Source organism: Staurois parvus, unplaced genomic scaffold (genome assembly GCF_062004578.1).
Source record: "Staurois parvus isolate SC_StPar_1 unplaced genomic scaffold, SC_StPar_1.0 ptg000362l, whole genome shotgun sequence".
Lineage (NCBI taxonomy): Eukaryota > Metazoa > Chordata > Amphibia > Anura > Ranidae > Staurois > Staurois parvus.
In genome coordinates this window covers 9,993,656-10,016,625 of record NW_028318158.1, presented here as the reverse complement: position 1 = coordinate 10,016,625, position 22,970 = coordinate 9,993,656, and the positions used below count along the sequence as shown (strand labels likewise).

The following is a 22,970-nucleotide window of genomic DNA, read 5'->3' as shown; positions in this document are numbered from 1 at the left end:
AATGCACTTTTGATGGTTGATTAAGAGAGTAACGACAAGTACATCAAGCCAACGCGTTTCAGGAAAAAAGGCTCTCCCTTCTTCAGGGCTGTTGCTGCATGCTATTAAATGGGAAAAATTCCCACATCAGTTATATATTTTCCAGGTTTTGATGACAGAGTCATACAGTGACCGCTGTCATTCTCATTGCTGCCCATGAAATGACAGCGGTCATTCCTCTGAAACCTGGAAAATATATAACCAGCATGGGAATTTTTCCCATGTAATAGCATGCAGCAACAGCCCTGAAGAAGGGAGAGTCTTTTCTTCTGAAACATGTTGGCTTGATGTACTTGTCGTTACTCTCAATAAATACCTCCTAATCTACCATCAAAAGTGCATTCTTTTGGACATCCGGTGCTCCTTCTTTTCCACTATTCCAAGTATACATGTGGAAACTACCTCAAAGCCCTACCAGAAACACAGCAGCCCAAACCCTAAGAGGGTTTACCACCAATATCCACCATTGGGTACAACCAACTGGAGGGACTTCTCCCTATCCACACACACAACCACCCACCTACGACCAGTGACTGATCCAGTCAGTCCAACGCAGTCTTCAGCACAAACAAGATTGTCTCCTACCTGGCAGAATTGCTCACATCACTATGTTATTTTCAGCACAGAGCAGTGCAACACAATACACCACCATGCTGCAGCCAATAGAACTACAGTAATCCTACCCCACACCAGCAGATGCATTGTGTGGCTAACTCAACCGCTGGTGTGAATCGGTCTTACATGATTATTCCTCTTCCAATTTACAAATCATACCTCTTAAAGGTGAACTCAGAGCAAACGCAAACTTATGTCATAACTATGCAATGTGAATATCTTATTTACCTGTTATATTTTTAGGGAAAAAAAAACATTTCTATAAAAGTTTGGCCAGTAGGAGGAAATTAGGCAATTCTGCTTTCATGGGTTCTGGACAAATTAACCATTACATACAATGCAGTTCCATCCAACAGTGAACCTTTCCATCTTCCATAAAATGCCGTAAGTAGAAAAAGAATTTCAAGTAGACATAGAAAGACATTATGTACAGGAAGTTCACTGATAACCAAGATAAAGTTCATCTGTGAGTCTCTGGAGCCGGAGTGAGATTGGGGTTTGAGTGCTTATATTGTATTTTCGTATTTCTTTGTGTTTTTTGACCCTTCACAAAATTTGGTTTCCAGAACAATCAAAGAATGTATATGGACTGTGTTATTATGGGAGTTTGGTCCTCTGCTGGACTGGAGTGTATGTCTGTACATTGTAGGCCACATTCATGTCTCCACCTATATTTCGTTCATTTACTCTCTTCTGTTTTTTTACAAAACTCTTCCTCCAAAGATGCTGGAAAATGTCTTTTTGCACTTTATGTGTTGCGTCACTTTGCTTACAGCTGCTGCGGAATTCCTTGTTCTTTATAACCTGCAAAAAGATAGATGTGGATGTTCTAAAAGTTGGTTTCAGTAACTTAACAAGTCTGCATGAATACATTCCTGACATTTCACAATGTACAGCAACAATATTATATAAAAAACAACACTATTAATAAAATAAATATATATGCAGCGCTAAAGGTATATAACATAACAATGCAAATAGGAACAATTGATATAGCCATATTATATCTATATAAACAATGTGATAAGAGTCCCACGATAATATTATGAAGGTTCAATAGAGATTGTATCCAAAGACTATAGTAGGTGCTCCGTGCAAAGTGCTTGTTTGCACGGAACGCGTCAGAGGAGCCCTCCAGTTTTGACGCCTTGCTGTACATGGCCGCCGGGAAGGCCACCTATTTGACCTTTATGTGAGTTATATCTTTTTTCTTTGGATTTGTTACACAACCTAATAAAAACGGTACTACACTATTAGAACCATTCTTTGTCCTGGCTTATTGCGAGCCTCACAAGGTGGAGCCCTTTTGGGAGTGTGGAGCCAGTATCCTAGGCTGTGTGATGAGTCGATGAGCGGAGTGTGACCCAGAATGCGAGATTCCACCCTGTATGTTCACGGTTGAGCCTGATGACACCACAGCCGCTGACCAGACCCAGATGTCTTCATCATTATACATAGAACGCTCATATTATATGTATCTCTGGTAAGTGCATCACCTTACCAGATCCTGGCACTCATATTACAAGTCACGGAGAACCTACTATAGTCTTTGGATACAATCTTTATTGAACCTTCATAATAATATCATGGGACTCTTATCACATAATATGGCTATATCAATCGTTCCTATATGCATTGTTATATTATATACCTTTAGCGCTGCATATTTATTTATTTGATTCTTTTGAGGTGTTGAGGTTTACCTTTTATGCTAGCTGCTTTTATAAGATCAATACGCGATTGCGCTTGCATTTACTCTTTATACCAACTCTATTAATAAAAAGCCATCCTCAAGCTCCAATTTATTGGCTTTGATGATGTCATTGGTCTGGAGGAAGCATTTCCTCAATCTCCTCTACCTCAGTGATCAATCTGCAACATTGTAGTTTGGAGCAAAACACATGGTGAAGGGCTGTAGCCGGAGCTGATCTGTGTCAGACATTTGTGAACACATTGAAGAACTGGGGAGACTATGAAGAGAAAAGAGTAGATATAAAACTGCCTAGTATACAGAAGTGTCACAATGATCTTGTCAGACTATAAAAGACAATAATATAAGAAAAACCTCTGCACTTAAGATATAATCTCCACCTCTTAGTAAAGCTGCTAACACTGAGGAAACGTGATACTAAGCGTAAAATAGCAAATAGGTCAATAAAAAGTAAGTAAAATGTAGTGCTAAATCCCAAACAAAATTAATACAACAAAAATAATATACATGAAAAGATTATATCTTATAAAACCATTTGCAATATCATGAAGTGCTGTTACAACATGTATGTGTTCCCAAAACAAACATAAGATAATCAAAATAAGTCCAATAAGTCCTCCAAAAGAAGTGCAGTGCTGAGAAATCTTCACAAAATAATATCCGGAGTCAGTGATAAGTGCAGAGAAAGCACCAGATACCACAGGCCATTGCCCTTCCCCGGGACACCGTCATCTGTGACGAAACGCATCGATGGGGCTTATGGGAGTGACGTCATCATGTACTATTAGAGGACTAGATGAATCTGAAGCAGCCCACGGGAACGCTGTACATTCCTGAGAGTGATGGTGCTGTTTTTATGCAATGTGAGTGTACTACTTTTATCTGATTATTAAAGCAGTTATACACGGTTTTACAATATGGGCTGGTCCTGTGTTTCTTTACTTTTGAGAGCTATTGAGGGTTACTATGGACCCAGGGTTTGCAGAACTGACAGTCCATTGGCATGAGGGTGGCCGGAACAACCCCAAAAGCGCTGTTAGACTGTTTGCTTTATAATGGCCTATGCTATCTGGTAAGCTGCTGACTTTTTCTGCACGTCTCACTGACACCGGGTGGTTTTTTTTGTGAAGATTTCTCAGCACTGCACTTCTTTTGGAGGACTTATTGGACTTATTTCAATTAACTTGTTTGTTTTGGGAATACATACATGTTGTGACAGCACTACATGATATTGCACATGGTTTTATGAGATAGTATAATCTTTTCATGTACCGGTATATTATTTTTGTTGTATTAATTTTGTTTGGGATTTAGCGCTACACTGTTATTTACTATCAGCCTACAAAAGACGCTGACGTCATATGACATACCCAAAGGGCAGGTATAGGCAATAATAACACCAACCCTCTATATAGGAGCCAGCTGACACTTTTGTAAACTTTCTGTGACACTTTTGTATACTAGGCAGTTTTATATCTACTCTTTTTCCCTTTCATGGTCAACCCCTCTAAAAAGCCCCTGTGCCCACCTCCCCGTAGGGCCCAGTGCTATTGGCCTTCACCTATCCATGGGGTTCTGTTTTTAACAGCAAAGAGTACTACTAATTTGTTAGTAAAATCCATTGTTTTTCTTTTTTTTATGTTGCTTTTGATCATTTGTATTTATGATGTATTATTTATTGTCTTATGTTCAATTCTAGATCTATCACATCTGCCTCTCTCCTGAACAAGCTGTTATGTGCAGTGAAACGTGTAGAAATATGCAGGAATTCTCCCTTTGCATACCCTTTGACAATATACAATTTAATGCCAAATGCATACTCGGAATATCAACTGATCAATTTTTGGGTTCCTAGGGAGATTCAGTTGTAAAAGGGAATGAGAGATATACTGTATATCTCTGTTTACAGTTAATATGATGTACAGGAAAGGTTTTAATCTGTAAAACTCTTAACATATTTTATTAAATAACATTTTGTGTGTGTGTGTGTATATGTGCATATATATATATATATATATATATATATATATATATATATATATATACACATATATATATTTATTTATTTATTTTTTCTGTGGATCCTTGAAGCACCATTAAAGTCCATTTGGTTTCAGTATTTGCTTAGACTAGTCTTGTCTCCTGTAGTTTTCTGCAGCCAGCCTTTTGTGGATGGACTTACTGGGTCCCTCCCACAGCTCTTCTCTTTGCACTGTCTATGAGTAGCTCAGCGTTGCTGTCACTGCTACATTTACAAGGTAATATCTGGGTTTACAAAGGCATTTAGTGCTAGTGATATATACTGTGGCTATTAAGGAACAAATGTAAATATAAGTTTTGTGCCCGGACTTCGGCTTTAAATTTCAGCAAAAGGACAGCTTTAAACCACAGTTCTTTAAAATGGTAAAGTATCCAAACACCTACCTTGTGATACTGAGCATTCAGGTTATCAGGGAAAGGCATGCAAAAGAGAGGAAAAAGAATGATGAGTTAACATAGGTGATGCAAACAGTTTCTTCTAACTATTCTTTGGTTAAAGGGTTAATTCATCTTTATCAAAAACGGGACACAGGAGTGCAAACCAACTGCACTCCTGTGATCCATAGGAGAATTACAGCCAAAAGAGCTTTGCATGTACTTCTCCTTTAAGGTTTTCTGAAAGTAATTTTGAATATAACTTTTATACTTTACTTATATGCTATGCCACATGTACACGTGCAGATCTGTCTCCCTCTAGTGGTGCACTCTATGTCAGACACCTCAGTCAGTACCCTAGGTGAATGACAGCTGAGACAAAACCCATTACAAGACAAACCACACAAGACTGCACTGAGAAGACAGAAAGGTGTGTACTGATAGAATGAGAAGAGCAAAGCACACAAATAGTTTTGTCTTGATATAATAGAAACAGGTAACAAAATATTTGTGCTGTATTACTAAGTGGGAAGTAAATGCTGCCTATGCAATTGGCAAATATAACTGCCGCTATGGGCATATAGAATTTTATTTGCACATATAATATTACAAACTGTAAAGAGAAGAAAGGCCTCACAACATGTATACACTTTAAAAAGATGATTTTCATTAAATAAAAAACCTCAAAAGACAGTTATTGCCCGTTCATTTTCTTTATTAGATTCCAAAGGAAATAAAATGTTTTAGTTATTTTTTAATCGGGTAGATAGTGTATGTATGCACTGTAGTCAGTAAAAAAAACTATTTGAGAAGATATATCAATAAAAGTTTGAGATTTAAAAAAAAATTTGAGATTTAAAAACCAATCTGAGATAATAACTCAGAGTTCTGAGAATAATAGGAGTTTATTACAAAAACTGGAAAGTGCAAAATCTGGTGCAGCTCTGCATAGAACCCAATCAGCTTCCAGGTTTTACACCCCGGTCACACCGATCCGAATTTGAAATTGTGCGAATTCCAGTAAAGTCCAGTGATGGTATTCAGACTTGAGGTGCGACTTGCAGGACATCTGTGGCTTGCAACACACAGATGTCTATGCAAGTCACACCTAAAGTAGCACATGCACTGCTTTAGAAATGGCTGCGGCTCCGACCAAGTCGGAATCGCACCAATATGTCCGCTGTAAATGTGGACAATAGGATGCGACTTGCCATGAGATTTGCAAGTTGCATGGCATGGCAAATCGCATGCCAAGTTGCACCTGGTGTGACCGGGGTCTTATTGCCAAAGCTTGATTGAAAAAGCTGAAGTTAGAAGCTGATTGACTCCTATGTAGAGCTGCTCCAGAATTTGAGTGCACCGGTTTGAATAAATCTCCCCCAATATGTCAAAATTTTTAGATACAGTAATAACTGAGTTCATTCAGAACTAGTTCTGCGGGGGGGAGGGGGGGGTTCCAGCTACAAAGCGCTGATTACAGCCTATGTGTGCATGAACACATAGGATAACATGCTGAGGTTTACTGACTGTAGAAAAAAAAACCAAAAGCCAAAAATAGCCACTGTAAAAACATCCAGTGTGCATGAGGACCAGGGGCGGACTGACAACTGATGGGGCCCCCGGGCAATAGGGGATCATGGGGCCCCCTGTGTCCTTGCCAAAACTCAAAAAAGCCTATGAAAAAGGTACCAGGGGCATCTCATGGGGCCCCCTACTGACCCTGGGCCCTTGGGCAGTGCCCGAGTTTCCAAATGGTCAGTCAGCCCCTGATGAGGACTAACCGTTACCATCTCCAGCCAGGAAGTCTATGGTTTTTGATGGCTCTTGTTTACAGCAGTTGTGCTAAAATTAGACAGCTTAATAACTCAGAGGAAGGACACGCACCCCTCCATCTCTCCAAACACAGACAGAACAAAGGTTAATAGGAATACCCATCATGCTTTGCCATGGATGCATCCTGTAATACGTTTATTTAATAAATTAAAAAATTCACAAAAATCATTTAAAAAAATAATTATTTGCTTCTTTTTTTTATTTTCATTTTCTAAATAGCTGTTTCTATACTACTCACAATTTTAATTTCCTGGGTGACAGTGACATAGTCCCTTCTTTGCCCACACCATCCTGGGATACATTGCCACATCCCAGAATGCTGCAGGACTGCAAATTCTGAAATCTCACAATATTTCACGTCTGCATACAGGACACCATGGCAAGAAGTAAACAAAATCAGGGCAGCTAGTTCTCATTCAGCACATGCATTAAATTTAGCAGCATGTCTCCAAGATGCAGGCTTTGAAAACCAGAAAGTAAATCCAAGATGGCGGCATGGAATCTAAATAATGCTGGCCAAAATGCAGCAGCAAAAGAAGACATGTAAAGATGTAATTTTATTGTCATTTTAATATTTATTGCTGTGTCTGACTGATTTTAATTTTTCAGAATAGAAGGTCCTCTTTAAGGAAAACAATAAAAACAAACATGAAATAAAATTAAAAAAATGAAAAATAAAATTGAACAAAAAGCATTTTAGGTTCCCTAGGGAAAAAAATAAATACAAAACAGAATCAGGTAGGAGTCTGAGCATTCTCAGTCTGGTCAGCCATTGTCTGCTCCTAAATACACAAAATAAAAGGAAAATAGTGTCTGCCTGCTGTTGGACTTAAAGTAATTAGCATTAATCCCATCATTAGCAGCATTAGGCAAAGTGCTACAATGCTGTGATATTAATGCACTTTAATTGGCATTCAGTCTGGCAGTGAGCACTGGCATTCCTAACCAAACTTGCTGCAGGATACAAAAGCTCTCACAATGCTGATAGTAAAAATCCCCATAGTGGTGTTGCAGGGTTCTGCCATTGTAAGTGCGGCTTCAGTATGTCCCCCGCAGTCACATGGCAATGTAGTAATACTGAGGACACAGTACCCTGCAAGTAACACACTTCCTAACCTAGGGTGCTCAATCACTGTCTATATCTATAGAGGAGCAGCGTTTTCACCCTAGGCTTAGACTACAAACACGTCCTCTTCTCTTTATCTCCATAGCATGGAAGAAAAATAACATTGTTAGAGATTTCACATCAGTTCACAGCAGGGGCGGACTGACAACTCATGGGGCCCCTCGGCAATAGCGGATCATGGGGCCCCTGTGTCTTTGGCCAAACTCAAAAAAGCCTGAGAAAAAGGTACCAGGGGCATCTCATGGGGCCCCCTACTGACCCCGGGCCCTCGGGCAGTGCCCGATTTTCCAAATGGTCAGTCCACCCCTGGTTCACAGGATGTGATAAGATTACTGCATTCCTTTCAGGATCAAAAGTACTTTAAAATAAATATTCTTTAACTGCTGATGGATTATACTGGCTTGGGTACAGCAATTATGGCAGGGGTGTATTTACCACAAGGCAAACAAGGCATTTGCCTAGGGTAGCATTTTTCAGGGGGGAAGCACTTCCCCTAGGAAGAAGGGACGGAAGAAGGGACACACGCGGCATGGGGACCTGGTGGGTTCCAAGAGAGGCTGTGGGTTTCATGACAGTGTATGCACTACCCCATTCTTGTTGCCAGGGATATCCAGAGCTGTGAAGACGAGTGTCTTTCTTTGACTTGCCGTGGCGGATGGTGGCTGGTGTATGGGGGGCAGTGGTAGTGGAAGGCTCTCTTGGGAGGGGGGGGGGCGGGGGGCAGGGGTGTTGTTGGTCAATGTCAGACTAACTCTGAGGGGGGGTGGGATGATTTTTGTGTCGCCTAGGGCAGCACAAAACCTAAATACACTACTGAATTATGGGAAAGAGCCATCCGCTGGGGTCAATATAATTGAATATAAATTATAATTGAAGCATGAAATGTATTTGAAGCCTAAAAATTTACTATTATTATTATTTGGTATTTTATTGTAATAAATTGTGACCGTACAGTTACAATACAATTCATAACAAGAGCATTTTTTTGGAGTGTGAAATAATTTTATTGCTGTGACGTTGCTGTGGAGTTTTAGGCTCCATTCACACCAATGTGATTTTTGGTGCTTTTTGCAGAAACGCACTACAGTCCACTTAACCACTTGCCCTCCTGAGGATTTACCCCCCTTCCTGTCCAGGCCATTTTTTGCTTTACAGTGCTACGTTACTTTAACTGACAATTGCGCGGTCATGCAACACTGCACCCAAATGAAATGTACGTCTTTTTTTCCCACAAATAGAGCTTTCTTTCGGTGGTATTTGATAGCCTGGTCAATTTTTATTTTTTGTGCTATAAAAAAAAAAAGAAAATTTTGAGAAAAAAAACATTTTTGACTTTTTGCTAACATGTCCAGGAAAACAATTTAAAAAAATCAAATTTCATCATAAATTTAGGCCAAAATGTATTCTGCTACTTGTCTTTGCCTAGATTGTAAGCTCCAAGGAGCAGGGCCCTGAAATCCTTCTTGTATTGAACTGTATTGTTGCTGTATTGTCTCCCGTTATATTGTAAAGCACTGAGCAAACTGTTGGCGCGATATAAATCCTGTATAATAATAATAATTTAAAAAAATCCCAATATGTGTAAATTAATTGGTATAAGTGAAAGTTATAGTGTTTACAAATGGCGGTATATATACTGGGATTTATTTTATTTTTTATTTTTACTAGTAATGGCGGCAATCAGCGACTTATAGCAGGACTGCGGCGGGCATTCTGACACTGGGGGGAACTGACCTGGTATCACTGACATCCCCAGTGACACCAATACAGTGATCAGTGCTAATAAAAAGCACTGACACTGGGCACGAAGGGGTTAACATGTGGGGCGATCAAAGGGTTAACTGTGTGCTGTTTTGCGTACTGGGCTGTGTTAGTGCTTCACTGTAAGCATACTGCTTTGCATGGCTGTGCTGTGCAGTGTGCAGGAGCTGATAGGGGAGAGAACTGTTTTGTTTTCTCTCCCCCATTGGAGATGCTCGGCAATCACCGGGTGCCAGCGAGTAATCACCAGTCTGGACCTGGTGATTGAAAACTGAGGCCACAAATGATGTGGCGGGTAGGGCACGCGCGCGCCCCCTACCCGGAAATGCAAAATCACATATATACGTGATTTTGTGCACCTGTGCCGCCCTGTAATGGTACTTCTGCTATAGGGTGGACGGGAAGTGGTTAACATGGTTTCCTATGGGACATGTTCACATCTATGCTTTGTTGAGCTGCTGCGTCTTTGGGAAGGGTTAGGGACTTTTTGAAAGCAAAAAGTAGGTTTTTGCTACAATACAGTTCAATGAAGAAGCTGCTGAAATGTATGGAAGTGAACTTTGCCATGTTTTGCGTTTTGCATTTTTATTCTGTCCAGCAACAAAAAAATTTCCACTTTAACAAAAAAAAAAAGAGTTGAACTTAATGCAAAACACGGTAAAAACGTGTCAAAAACGCTTCAAAAAAACATTGGAGAAAGCATCAAATGCAAAATGCATATATGTGAACGGAGCCTTACTCTCTATTTGCCCAGTGCTGACCATTATCACAGCCAAACAAAGTGAAGGGAAATCCAAAATGTTATAGTCATCATTGGAACAGGAGGTAAAAAGAATCAGTAACAGTGAAAGCAGTTTGGGTGACGTTCTCTCAGACTGGAGAGATTTCCTTGCACTTTATGTTGTATCTACAGTACAGGAAGTAAAGAGAAATCTGCTCAATGGGACTCAAACAGCGAAAATAAATAAATACAAACTGGAAAAAATTCCGTTTTTAGCCAGACTTAGGTTTAGAGATGGGCTTTCAAGTAAATCTGTGCTTGTCTGTGTGCATAGAATGTGCCCATCAGAGTGCCCCTTAACATAACATGTGCCCATCAGAGCGCCCCTTAATATAAATGTGCCCATCAGAGTACCCCTTAACATAAAATATGCCCATCAGCATGCCCCTTATTTTATGTTAAGGGGCACGCTGACAGGCACATTTTATGTTAAGGGGGCACAAATGGGTACATACTGTGGAAAGGGGCACTCTGATGGGCACATGTAATGGAAAGGGGCACTCTGATGGAGAATATGATGTAAAGGGGCTCTCTGATGGGGAAATATGATAGAAAGAGGTACTTTGAGTGTAAGGGGGCACTCTGATGGGAATATCTGATGTACGGTGGCAATGTGATGGGGATACCTGATGTAAAGGAGCACTCTGATGGGGACAACTGATGTAAAGGGGCACTTTGATGGGCACACCTGATGTGATGGGAATACATGATGTAAAGTTGCACTCTGATGGTGACACCTAATGTAAGGGGGAAGACTGATGGGCACACCCTATTCGGACCTCGGCCAGAAAAAAATTTTAGTGACTGGATCTCCTTGAATTTGAATTCAATATCCTTGGTGTACATGATGCTCCTATAACAGGATGAGCAATGAGTGAATGTTTAGACAGTGGGTAACTGTAATTTCAAGTATACTGATGTAACGCTCTCCTAGTTAGGCTGTTAGGTAAATTTAGCTTTTGGGCTTCTGCTGTATTCGCAAGAGCAGGAATTGTTTAGTTTGGGCTGTTCGGAGTTTCACAAGCTGGGTGTTTGATTGCTTCCCCCTGCCTCTAGAAGAAGCTAGAGCTAGCTAGAGCTAAAGCTTAGATAGGGAGAATTCAAATACCCAGTCTGAATATTTAGTAGGGCCTAGCCAGTCCCTGAGGAGGTGTGCCCAGATGGTGGCTGGGTTGCTGTTAAATAGTCTGGTGCCCTGATTGTCTTTTTTCCCCTGTGGGGATGGATCCGTGAGCTGATAGGAGGGGGATTGTTTGTCCTGGGACACCCCTTTTTGGACTGGAGGCTGGACTTCTGGACCAGGATCTTGTGAGTAGAGTCTCTATATCTGAACTAGAGCTGACTTAGGGTCCCCAGCCATGTGGCCCATTCAAGTTCACCTTCATTTGTATTCCCTCTTTTTCATGGTCTCCAGTCATGAATCGTGGACTATTTAAAGTCTACCTACACTAGTACTACTGCTACTAAGTGGGAGGTGTCCTCTACTAGCAATATATTTCGTTTTGGAGTATCCTGCATCACCCTAAATCCCAAGTTCTACTAACAAATAAACTTTGGCTGTTTATTGAGCCAGAGTGGATGGACTGTTGCTGCATGCCTGGCAGCCTTGCACTGTCTTGGGAAAGAACCTGTATCATATACTGCGGGTAGCACCACAATACATAGGTGCAGAGTGGGATATACAATGCAAACAGGATCAGAATGGCAAAGGGTATGCATACACTACAGATATTCGGCCCATGTATACCCAACCTTAAATGCTTCTTCACACTCATCTAGGCTGGACAATCCCCAAAATATGGCTAACAATACCCCTTTAACAAACCACCTGCAAAAAACTTTAAATCACAATTTGTGCAAGTGCGTAGCCATGCAAATCTAAACCCAACCTGTGATCAGTACTGCCCTTCCTTCTACAGTAAATTCTCTTCAGCCAAATTAGAAAAGCCTGCCAACATGCTGCAAAGAAGGACTTCTGCCTAGTTGCCCAACAGTGGAGAACCGTTCATTTGGCTGCAGATCACATGCCCAGCCACCTCTGTCTTATTGGGTGCTCTCTGAGATGAAGAGTGTGGGACTCAGTCAAAAGTGTGTCAAGGAGTCTAGGGGATTTCGGGAACCAAGGGGATTATAAGGAAAGATGATAAAGAGGCCCATGCCTGCCTCTGAGCATGGTGACTAGAAGGGCACTCCACTCCACTGTATACCTGGAAGTACTAGGTGATCCTTCAGATACTGGCACTGACTGCAGGGTGGAGAGCAAAGGGTAGGTGAGTGCACACTGCTAGGGTGGGGGGGAATAAAAGACAAAAGCATACAGAACCTAGCCTCTAAACACTATTCTTAACAAAAGACCTTCTTACAGACATCTACGTTTTCCCAGTGAGAGGTGGCAGACAGTGAAAGTGGGGAATGGGGGGGTCAACGGAAGTGGCTACAAACATGAACATAAATGGCCAGATTGAGCAGATTGATTCCTTATTGTCTCTATACATCTTTAATTGCCACCCAAGAAGAATCTAAAAGTTGCTTTTTAGTGTAAACAGAGGTAATCCGATGATGTATCGCTGCACAGATGCGTTATCCTGACATCCATCAGAGTAAAACTAAATAAATGTAAATTTAGTGCCAAATGTTTGGCTAATTCATTCTGAATTAGGATGCTAACAAAAATAATTCACAGTTCATTGATGGATGAGACAGGCTCCTGCAGAGCTGAAAAGCCCGGCAGAGCACAGCATCTACCAGCCTCTTCAGTTTATATGCCAGAGAATGACCTTTTTTGTTTTCACAACACAGAAAGGAATCTGTTCACATTCTGTATGATAATTTCCTGACACACACAGCTAAAAAAAGATCTGAGTTTACACAGTAAAATGTAACTGGATGTCTTCTGCTATTAAAATGTAGGTAATGTCCCTCTCCCCCCTTCTGCTCATTCCAGAAGGGAGTAAATGAGAATATGCCAGTATAAGGGGACACCAGAGGCTCATTAAAAAAAAAAAATAGAAATCTCTACTCAGACAGCCCCTGGCAAAACATGCTGAAGCTCTGGGGAGGAGATTTAGCCATCTGCCTAAAGGCTGCAGATCAAGCAGGGTACTGTATGTCTCCTGTGGTTGAATGATGTTTGTGGACGGAAGCTCACAAGGGAAACTGAGAAAAGTGGGTCAAGCAAAGCTGGTGACTCTGTAGGCATAGTCAGCAAAAAATCTGTGAACAGCATAGACCTTAGAGATCGTCAAAGGACACATGTAAAAAAAAACAATCAAGGGGTTTGTGTTTACAACACAAGTTTCCCTAGTGGCCAGTCCTCAGCTCTGGTCCTCAAGTTCATAAACAGCCTATAGGCTGAGACTCCAGTGTTCATATCCTGCAATTATTTATCTAGAGCAGTGTTTCTCAGCCGAGGTTCCATGAGAGGTCCCCAGGGGCTCTGACAGGTAGATCTCTAGGACACATGAAGAAATAGGCAGGGAAGCTGCTGTCATACAATTGGCTGTAGCACACTGTTCCCAGCCGGCCCTCCTCCACTCCTGTCCATCCTGGGTGCTTGTATGTGACATCATTTGGGATGGACAGGATAGGAAGAGGGAGGCCGCCGGGGAACAGCGTACCACTGGGGGACTGAGAACAGCTGCCTCTGAAGCCGGTAAAAGAAAAAGAAAGCCAGTACTGAAGTGAGCCCAACTGTGTCCCCCACAATATGCCCAACAGTCTATCCCATGCTATGTGCCCTGTCCCATGTAATGTACTCTTTTCCATGTAAAGTCCCCTGTCCCATGTAACATGCTCTGTCCCATGTAATGTGCTCTGTCCCATGTAAAGTTCTCTGTGCTCTGTCCCATGTAAAGTGCTCTGTCCCATGTAATGTGCTTTGTACTCTGTCCCATGTAAAGTGCCCTATCCCATGTAATATGCCCTGTCCCATTTAATGTGCTCTGTGCTCTTTCCTATTTAAAGTGCCCAGTCCCATGCAACATGCTATGTCCTATATAATGTACGGTGTGCTCTATCTTATGTTTTGTGCCCTGTCCCAAGTAATGTGCATTGTCCCATGTAACGTGCCCTGTCCCATGTAATGTGCCCTGTCCCATGTAATGTGCTCTGTCCCATGTAACGTGCCTTGTCTCATCTAACATGCTCTGTCCCATGTAATGTGCTATGTTACATATAATGTGCCCTGTCCCATGTAACAAGCTCCGTGCTCTGTCCCGTGTAATGTGCCATGTTTAATGTTATGTGCCCTATGCTCTGTCCCATGTAATGTGCCCTGCTCCCGCCTCATGTGCCCTGCTTCCATGTAATTTGCCCTGCTCCCTCCTCATGTAGTGTGCCCTCCTGAGCCCCTGTACCCTTCCCTGCTGCCCCCCCTCCCCCCCAACACACACACCTCATCTCAAGTTGGACCCAAAATGGAGTATCTCTAAAGAAAAAAGAAAGCACAAGTTTCCCATTAAATAGATACGTTTTAATATTTATTCTTTTATTTAATGCTATTTCTAAAAATAATTGTTATTATCAACAGCTCACTAATCATACCAATGTTCCTTGAGCTGTAGATGTGAACATTATTTCAGGGGTTCCACAAGAACTCAAACTTTTTGCCAGAGGTTCCTCAAAGGTAACAAGGTTGAGGAACACTGTCTAGAGACTCCCCACTCTGTACATTTCTTAACTCTACTTGACATGGATCCTGAGAAACCTGTCCAACTGCATCAATAAAAACCCCTCAATCACACTCGAGGAATACTCTCCTCCCAATTATCGGTTTCTGTGAGCTCCACGTGTGGATGTGGATGTACATAGCCCAGTCTGCAAGGGAAACTTTTTCTCCGGAAAGCAGAGGAATGTGTGTATGGCTCATCTTGATTCAAGTCAGATTGGTGAGCGTTAAAACTTTCAGGTGTTGAATAGGAGTGCAAAGTCAAACAAATTTTTTTTTCACAATGCAAATACACTATATGGTCAAAGGCTTTAGACACTTGACCATCATACATGAGCTTGTTGACCATCACACATGAGCTTGTTGGCCATCACACATGAGCATGTTGGACATCCCATTCCAAACCCATGAGTATAATTATGGAGTTGGCTATAACTCGCCCCACTATTTAGGAAAGGTTTTCCCCAAGATTGTGGAGTGTATCTATGGGATTTTGTGCCCTTTTAGCCAAAAGAGCATTTGTGAGGTCAAGTACTAAAGTTGGATGAGAATAATTGGCATGCAGTGTTCCAATTCAACCCAAAGGTGTTCAGCAGGGTTGAGGTCAGAGCTCTATGCAGGCTGCTTAAGTTCCTCCTCACCAAACCATTTTTAGAGCTTTGTGAACAGGGTACAGTCAAAACAGAACAAGCCCTTCCCCAAACTTTTCACAATTGCACAATTGTTCAATATGGTTTTTTTTGTATGATGAAGTATTACCAGTACCCTTCAATGGGGCATCCACAGAATTTTGGCTATATAGTAGGTGTGATGGTCAGGAGTTCACAAACTTTTAACCATATTGTGTATTTGGACATTTTGCCTTAGTCAGCTCAAAGCCAGCCATAAACAATTCAAATAACAGCTGGTTCAGCAGGGACCAGCCAAGATTTGACTCATGTATGGGCAGGCTGATTGAACCTGGGTACAACCAGCCTGTCGGAGTTTTCATGCAATTATTGACAACAGCTATAGCCACTAACAATAATCACTGTGTGTTCTCCCAGCAGGGATGGCTCCCCCACCCTCCTGCCGGGACAAAACAAAAGTGCTGTGGGAGGGATTCCCCCATCAACACTGACTGTTGATGGAATATAGAGCAATTTTCTTTCCTGCAACCGTGGCAGCAGAAAAGAACATTGCACAATTTATGGCTGACTTAAGTATGTATACAGTATCTCACAGACGTGAGTACACCCCTCATATTTTTGTAAATATTTTATTATATATTTTCATGTAACAACACTGAAGAAATTACACTTTGATACAATGTAAAGTAGTGAGTGTACAGCTTGTATAATAGTGTAAATTTGCTGTCCCCTCAAAATAACTCAACACACAGCCATTAATGTCTACACCGCTGGCAACAAAAGTGAGTACACCCTTAAGTGAAAATGTCCAAATTGGGTCCAAAGTGTCAATATTTTGTGGCCACCATTATTTTCCAGCACTGCCTTAACCCTCTTGGGCATGGAGTTCGCCAGAGCTTCAAAGATTGCCACTGGAGTCTTCTTCCACTCCTCCATGACGACATCACGGAGCTGGTGGATGTTAGAGACCTTGCACCCCTCCACCTTCCGTTTGAGGATGCCCCAGTGATGCTCAATAGGGTTTAGGTCTGGAGACATGCTTGGCCAGTCCATCACCTTTACGCTCAGTTTCTTTAGCAAGGCAGTTGTCATCTTGGAGGTGTGTTTGGGGTCGTTATGTTGGAATATTGCCCTGCGGCCCAGTCTCCGAAGGGAGGGGATCATGCTCTGCTTCAGTATGTCACAGTACATGTTGGCATTCATGGTTCGCTCAATAAACTGTAGCTCCCCAGTACCGGCAGCACTCATGCAATCCCAGACCATGACACTCCCACCACCATGCTTAACTGTAGGCAAGACACACTTGTCTTTTTACTCCTCACATGGTTGCCACCACACACGCTTGACCCCATCTGAACCAAATAAGTTTATCTTGGTCTCATCAGACCACAGGACGTGGTTCCAGTAATCCATGTCCTTAGTCTGTTTGTCTTCAGCAAACGGTTTGTAGACTTTCTTGTACATCATCCTTAGAAAAGTCTTCCTTCTGGGATGACAGCCATGCAGACCAATTTGATGCAGTGTGCAACGTATGGTCTGAGCACTGACAGACTGACCCCCACCCCTTCAACCACCTTCAATGCTGGCATCACTCATACATCTATTTCCCAAAGTCAACCTCTGAATATGACACTGAGCACGTGCACTCAACTTCTTTGGTCGACCATGGCGAGGCCTGTTCTGAGTAGAACCTGTCCTGTTAAACCGTTGTATGGTCTTGGCCACTGTGCTGCAGCTCAGTTTCAGGGTCTTGGCAATCTTCTTATAGCCTAGGTCATCTTTATGTAGAGCAACAATTCTATTGTTTCAGATCCTCAGAGAGTTCTTTGCCATGAGGTGCCATGTTGAACTTCCAGTGACACCTATGAGAGAGTGAGAGCGATAACACCTAAGTTAACAAATCTGCTCCCCATTCACACCTGAGACCTTGTAACACTAGCGAGTCACATGACACCAGGGAGGGAAAATGGCTAATTGGGCCCAATTTGGACATTTTCACTTACATTGTAGTAAAGTGTCATTTCTTCGGTGTTGTCACATGAAAAGATATAATAAAATATTTACAAAAATGTGAGGGGTGTACTTACTTCTGTAGATACATATATTATCTAAAGACAAGAAATATACATACAAGAGTATTTTAGTTTCATCCATTAGAAGACTTCTGTACTTTGTACACTATTATCCTTGTTGGAAGGCTGTTTAAATTATCCTTGAGTAATTCAGATATTGTAGATATTGCACTGCAAGAACTCTATACCTTTTATGGAGTCATTGCAGAGTGTGCCTCTTACTAGTAGATTTACATTAATGATAATTCTGATCCTACATTGTTTGTCAGTTGGTTGGTTCTCCTTTTACAGAGAAGATGGCAAGGTTATAGATTTATGCCAGTGATAGGAGACAACCATGGTTATGTTTAAGTTTTAGCTGCTCATTCAACAGTAGGGGTTAATGGTGAGTTATTTGAAGCCAAATTATAGAAGCAACAAATTAATGTAGCTTTCTGTTTATTCTTGTTTGTTAGTTTTTATTGAGTTTTCAGAAAACTTACAAAGTAGCAGCAGAAGTACATAGTGATGTAAAGAGTACAAAAGGCTGTGGTAACCACTGACAATGAGTAAAATTTAAGCATGAACATGCAAGGAAAGTCTAGTAAGATACATCTGTGGTGGAGAATGCACAAGTCGATTAGAGGATCATCAGGTTAAGTCATGAAGCTAATATCAAAGTGATGTGATGCAAAAACATAGGCATTCATACCCTCTCTTATTTGGTTATTAAATTTACCCCACATCCTTCTTCCTGGTCACAAGCAAACTATCTAGCATTGCTAGCCCATTTAACTTCGTTAATGTCTAGTTGGTCTCCACTGAAAGTTTCCTGGCTTGGCCATAGAGTGGCGGTCAAAATGGCACTGCTTACTAAGATATTACACCTCTTTAGAGTTTTACGTTACAGTCCCTTTGCATTTTTCTGAGGATTTTACAATGTCGGGTTAACACTTACATCTGGGGTCCAGTCAGAGCACGGTTGCCTAGGGCGGTCCTCATGCTCTCAAACTTGAATGGTGGCTTTGGCTTGCCTAATTTTACTAAATAATATCAGGCCTCTCAGTCAGGCCAGTTGGCCCAATACCACACCGTAAAAGAGACCCCCTGTGGCTCAGCCTGGAAGCAGCAGAATGTGACCCATTGGTAGTTGACAACCTCCTCTGGCTCCTCCCCAAGGAGTATAAGACAATCACCAATCCCATTATGCAACATTATTTGGTGATGTGGAATGGTTTATAAATTTCCTGTCGACTGCACCCTCTTGTCTTTTTTGAATAATTCTTCCTTCTATCCAGGCAGTGTAGCCTCAGCCTCATTTCATATCTGGAAGTCTCTTGAACTTCATCAGTTGGGTCACTTGGTTATGAATACCTCCTTTCACATCATTTGCATTGCTACAGGAGTAAAATCAAATCCCAAATTTGGAAGTATTCAGATGTCTCCAACTAAAATATTTCCTCTCCACATACACTAGGGGTCAAACGGACTTACAGTCTCAAACATTTTTTGAGCATGTTTGCTCCCTGGGTGCCTGGCTTGATATCCAAGATTTACACCCATTTGATACCAAATTTGGTACCACCAGCTTATGCCTCCAACTGAACAGCTGACATTGACATCCTGTTAGAGCCTGAAGATTGGACAGAAATCTGGAAATCCATTAAATTATCCACCATCAACATATTAGCGCTGGAAACATATTGTAAACTCTTAACCAGATAGTATTTAGTTCCAGCCAGAATATTGCCCTCATACTCATCAAATGGTTTCAGGGGTTGCCCAGATGAAGGAATCCACCAGCATATACAGTATGGTGGACCTACCCTGTAGCCTCTTCAGTTTGGACTGAAGTATTTGGCATGCTCTCTCTATTAATGGACACCCAAGTTCTACCTGTCTGACTATAGCACTATTAATAAACGTCTCCTTGATTTGATGTCTGCACAATTCAAACTCCTCTTGCATGTAACCACTGCCACTAAACCGAGCACTGATAGATCTTGGAAAAAATCTACATTACGTATCCTTGAAGTGAAACATAGGATAATTCAATTTATGCTACACAGCACAATTGAGGCTACTCTGCTGAGTAGCTGGGTTGATATTTATTTGCCATCTAACTTTGACCAATCTTTGCTGGAACCTTACTCACTGCATGAGGAGCAAATGTGCCTCTCCTAGTTGTCAGGGTGCAGGGCGTTATCAAACCTGAGAGAGACTCCGAACACTTCCCTCCTTCCCTTCTCTTTTTTTTTCTCTCCTCTCTTTCCTCTTTCTACATTTACTTTTACTCCTTGTCGCATTTTTTCATCCGCTACAAGGATCGTTATCAGTCAGTCCGAGTAGGGCACTTTGGAGCTTTGTGCACCTCACCTTCCCTGTATGACGGGGAACATATGCATTTCACTTTAGTTTAATGCGCTCTAAGACATTGCGGTTGATTTACTAAAATTGATTCTCTCAGAATCTGGTGCACCTGTGCATGATAGCTAATCAGCTTCTAACCTCAGCTTGTTCAATTAAGCATCCTCCAGCTTTAGTAAATAAACCCCATTGTCTAATTTGGTATATCTAAAATTGTATATACCATATGGGCAGAACAGTGGCTAAATGGTTAGCACTTCTGCCTGGCAGTACTAGGGTCGTTGATTCAAATCCCAACCCTGGCATTACCTGCCTGGAGCTTGCATGTTCTCCCTGTGCCTGCATGGGTTTCTTCTGGGTACACCGGTTTCCTCCCACACTCCAAAGACATGCTGGTAGGTTAATTGGATCCTGTCTAAATTGTCTCTAGTATGTGTATGTATGAATGTGAGTTAGGGACCTTAGATTGTACGCCCCTTGAGGGTTAGGGACTGATGTGAATGTACAATAAATATGTAAAGCGCTGCATAAATTGGTGGCACTATACAAGTACCTGAAATAAATAATGCAAAGTGTAATTCAGTACATGATTTGCTTTTTTTTATTACAGTGTAAGTACCTGAATATAACTACATATCATCCTTGCAGCAGAGTATAAGTGTGAGGGGAAGAAGCAGCAGAAAGAGTGAATCAGTTTATGTGCTAATAAGCAGCATGATAATAAAAAGAGAGGGGAGGGTAACAGAGAGATGAGCTCATCACTGTGCTACTTTTCCTTTCCCTGCCCAATCACAGGCTGGGGATAGGTCTAGGACAGTCTTGGCTCAAAGCGGTGGGTTGAATGATGCTGACCTTCAGAATGAGGGCATATTGAATAATGAATATTGCAACAAAAGCTGTATTTAATGTTATCTTTTAATGGGCAGTAGTAGGGACTGTGCTGGTTGGACTTGTGTCTTTTTTTAAATTACTGGTTGCTTATGCTGAATCCAACTGGACATCTGAGTTTTGTTTCGTAATGAATCGATTTTTGGCTGGAAATTTGATTTTCATAGATTTTGATGTATACGAATCTCTGAATGGACATAGGTGTCCGTTTATGAAACTGATATCAGCAGTGATCCTGAGGATCACTGCTGATCTCAGTACATTAGTGGTTTATGAAACAAAGATGATCAGCGGAGAACATGTTCTCTGCGGATTTTCTCAGCACACAGAGAATCTGTGACAGACACAGAAATGGCCAGTTTATGAAGGAGCGATGTCATCCCTTCAATGGCGATCTGTGTGAAAAATCTCCCTCCCAGATTCTCCAGCGGTGGAGGTGGAGAATCAGGGAGAGAAGAGAGAATTGCTGGAGTACTGAGGAGGAAATTTTTGGACTTCCTTCCTCTACCTTCGGAGCCTCCAAGGCAGTGGGAAAGCTCCCCTGCCTTTCACAACACCCCCACAACCCCAGAGCAGCTTAGAACTATATATATATATATATATATGTATTTATTTTTTTTAAATTTATTTCTTTCTTAATTATTGTTTATGTGTGTACCGAGGAGAGCCGCCAACTCAGCAGAGGTCATTTACCACTGCTTAATAAACCAACGGCTGTGTGTTTTGCTGATCTCTTGTTGCTGCATTCTCGCTATATCTCACGAGATTACAGCAACAGCAGCCATTTTCCAGAGTTCAAAGTGTTTGTAGATTGCTTCTCTCCTCATTAGGCACTCAGAGGAGAGCTGTCTCCTCCGAGAATGCCAGAGAACTCAGCAGCAGTCATTTACTACTGCTTGATAAACGTACACCATAGTAACGAATGCCATTCAATCTGAAAAAAAAGTTATACCAAAATTAACAAATGCATTTGTTTCCTTTGTTTTATTTGGATTCATTGTGAATAGATGGTTGTTAAGCAGCGGGCGGCTGCCAGGACCTCAACAACCATGACTCTGGCTGACAGCAGAATATAAAAAAATTAAAAAAACAGCGTATGGGTCCCCCCCCGATCCATACTGGGCTCTTCGGGTCTGGTAGGGATTTTGAGGAGAACCGCACACCAAAATTTTTTAAAATCACATGGGTTCCACCCCAAATTTATGCCAGACCCTTATCTGACAATGCAGCCCAGCAGGCCAGGAAAGGACGAGCCCTCCCCACTTCCTGAACCGTACCAGGCCACATGCCCTCAATATGGGGGGGGGGGTCACCCTGCCCCATGTGTATTTAGCGGTGGGGGAGAAGTGGCTGGCATTCAGTGAGTGTCTCTTCATGGGACCGGTCATGTCTGCCAGGCGGTGGGATTTTTTTTCGTGCGGGTCAGCGGTCATCATAATTGATGCTGGATTTAAATCAGGGTACATGTTTATTTATTTAATTTTATTTGAATAAAGACACAAACTGTGTGCATGTTTTTATGTACTTTTCTGGGTTTTTTTTTTTTTTTTTGATGAATGAGGGGGCTGAGATCTGAGGGCTCCCTTGTTAAAGAGGGTTACCAGATTCTGACAAGTCACCTCCCGTACCCCCACAACCACCGAGCCAGGGTTGTGGGAAAGAAGCACTCATCCTCATCAACATGGGGACAAGGTGCTTTGAGGGAGGGGAGCCAAAACAAATTAGTTCAACTTAATGAAAATGACAAAACATTAGTCTTCTTTGAACAAATGCATCCTAAATGAAACGAAAATTTCCAGTGTGCACATGTCTAGATCCAATGTTATAATTTGTATACTTAGGAGGAAATAGAATTGAGAGGAAGCTCCAAGGCCAAAAATAACATCAGAGTATGGTGAAGCCTTGGGAGAAAATGTTGATGAGCACTGAGAGTAATAATTAAAGAATTTCAAATAATCTAATTCAAAGGTTCACTTTATAGGATAAGAATGGATTAGTATTGTTCATAATTAATAAAACAGACCTTTGAATTAAATCCTGTCCTTTAAAATTCTTTCCTTGGCTCTACCAATACATAGGCTCATGGAT

At 41.6% G+C, this 22,970-nt stretch overlaps 1 protein-coding gene across 2 annotated transcripts in view; it reads right to left on the bottom strand.

Moving 5' to 3' along the window:
- Positions 1 to 333: 333 nt before the first annotated feature.
- STUM (stum, mechanosensory transduction mediator homolog) overlaps positions 334 to 22,970 on the bottom strand; it is a 129,501-nt gene continuing 106,864 nt past the window's right edge. The window contains exon 3 of one of the 2 annotated variants that reach the window (XM_089685100.1): positions 334 to 1,458. In XM_089685100.1, the coding sequence (XP_089541226.1) occupies positions 1,424 to 1,458 (35 nt within the window). In that variant the 3' untranslated portion in view covers positions 334 to 1,423. Of the gene's footprint in view, positions 1,459 to 16,189; positions 17,439 to 22,970 lie in introns of those variants that run through there. The other variant, XM_089685099.1, reaches the window with a different exon arrangement.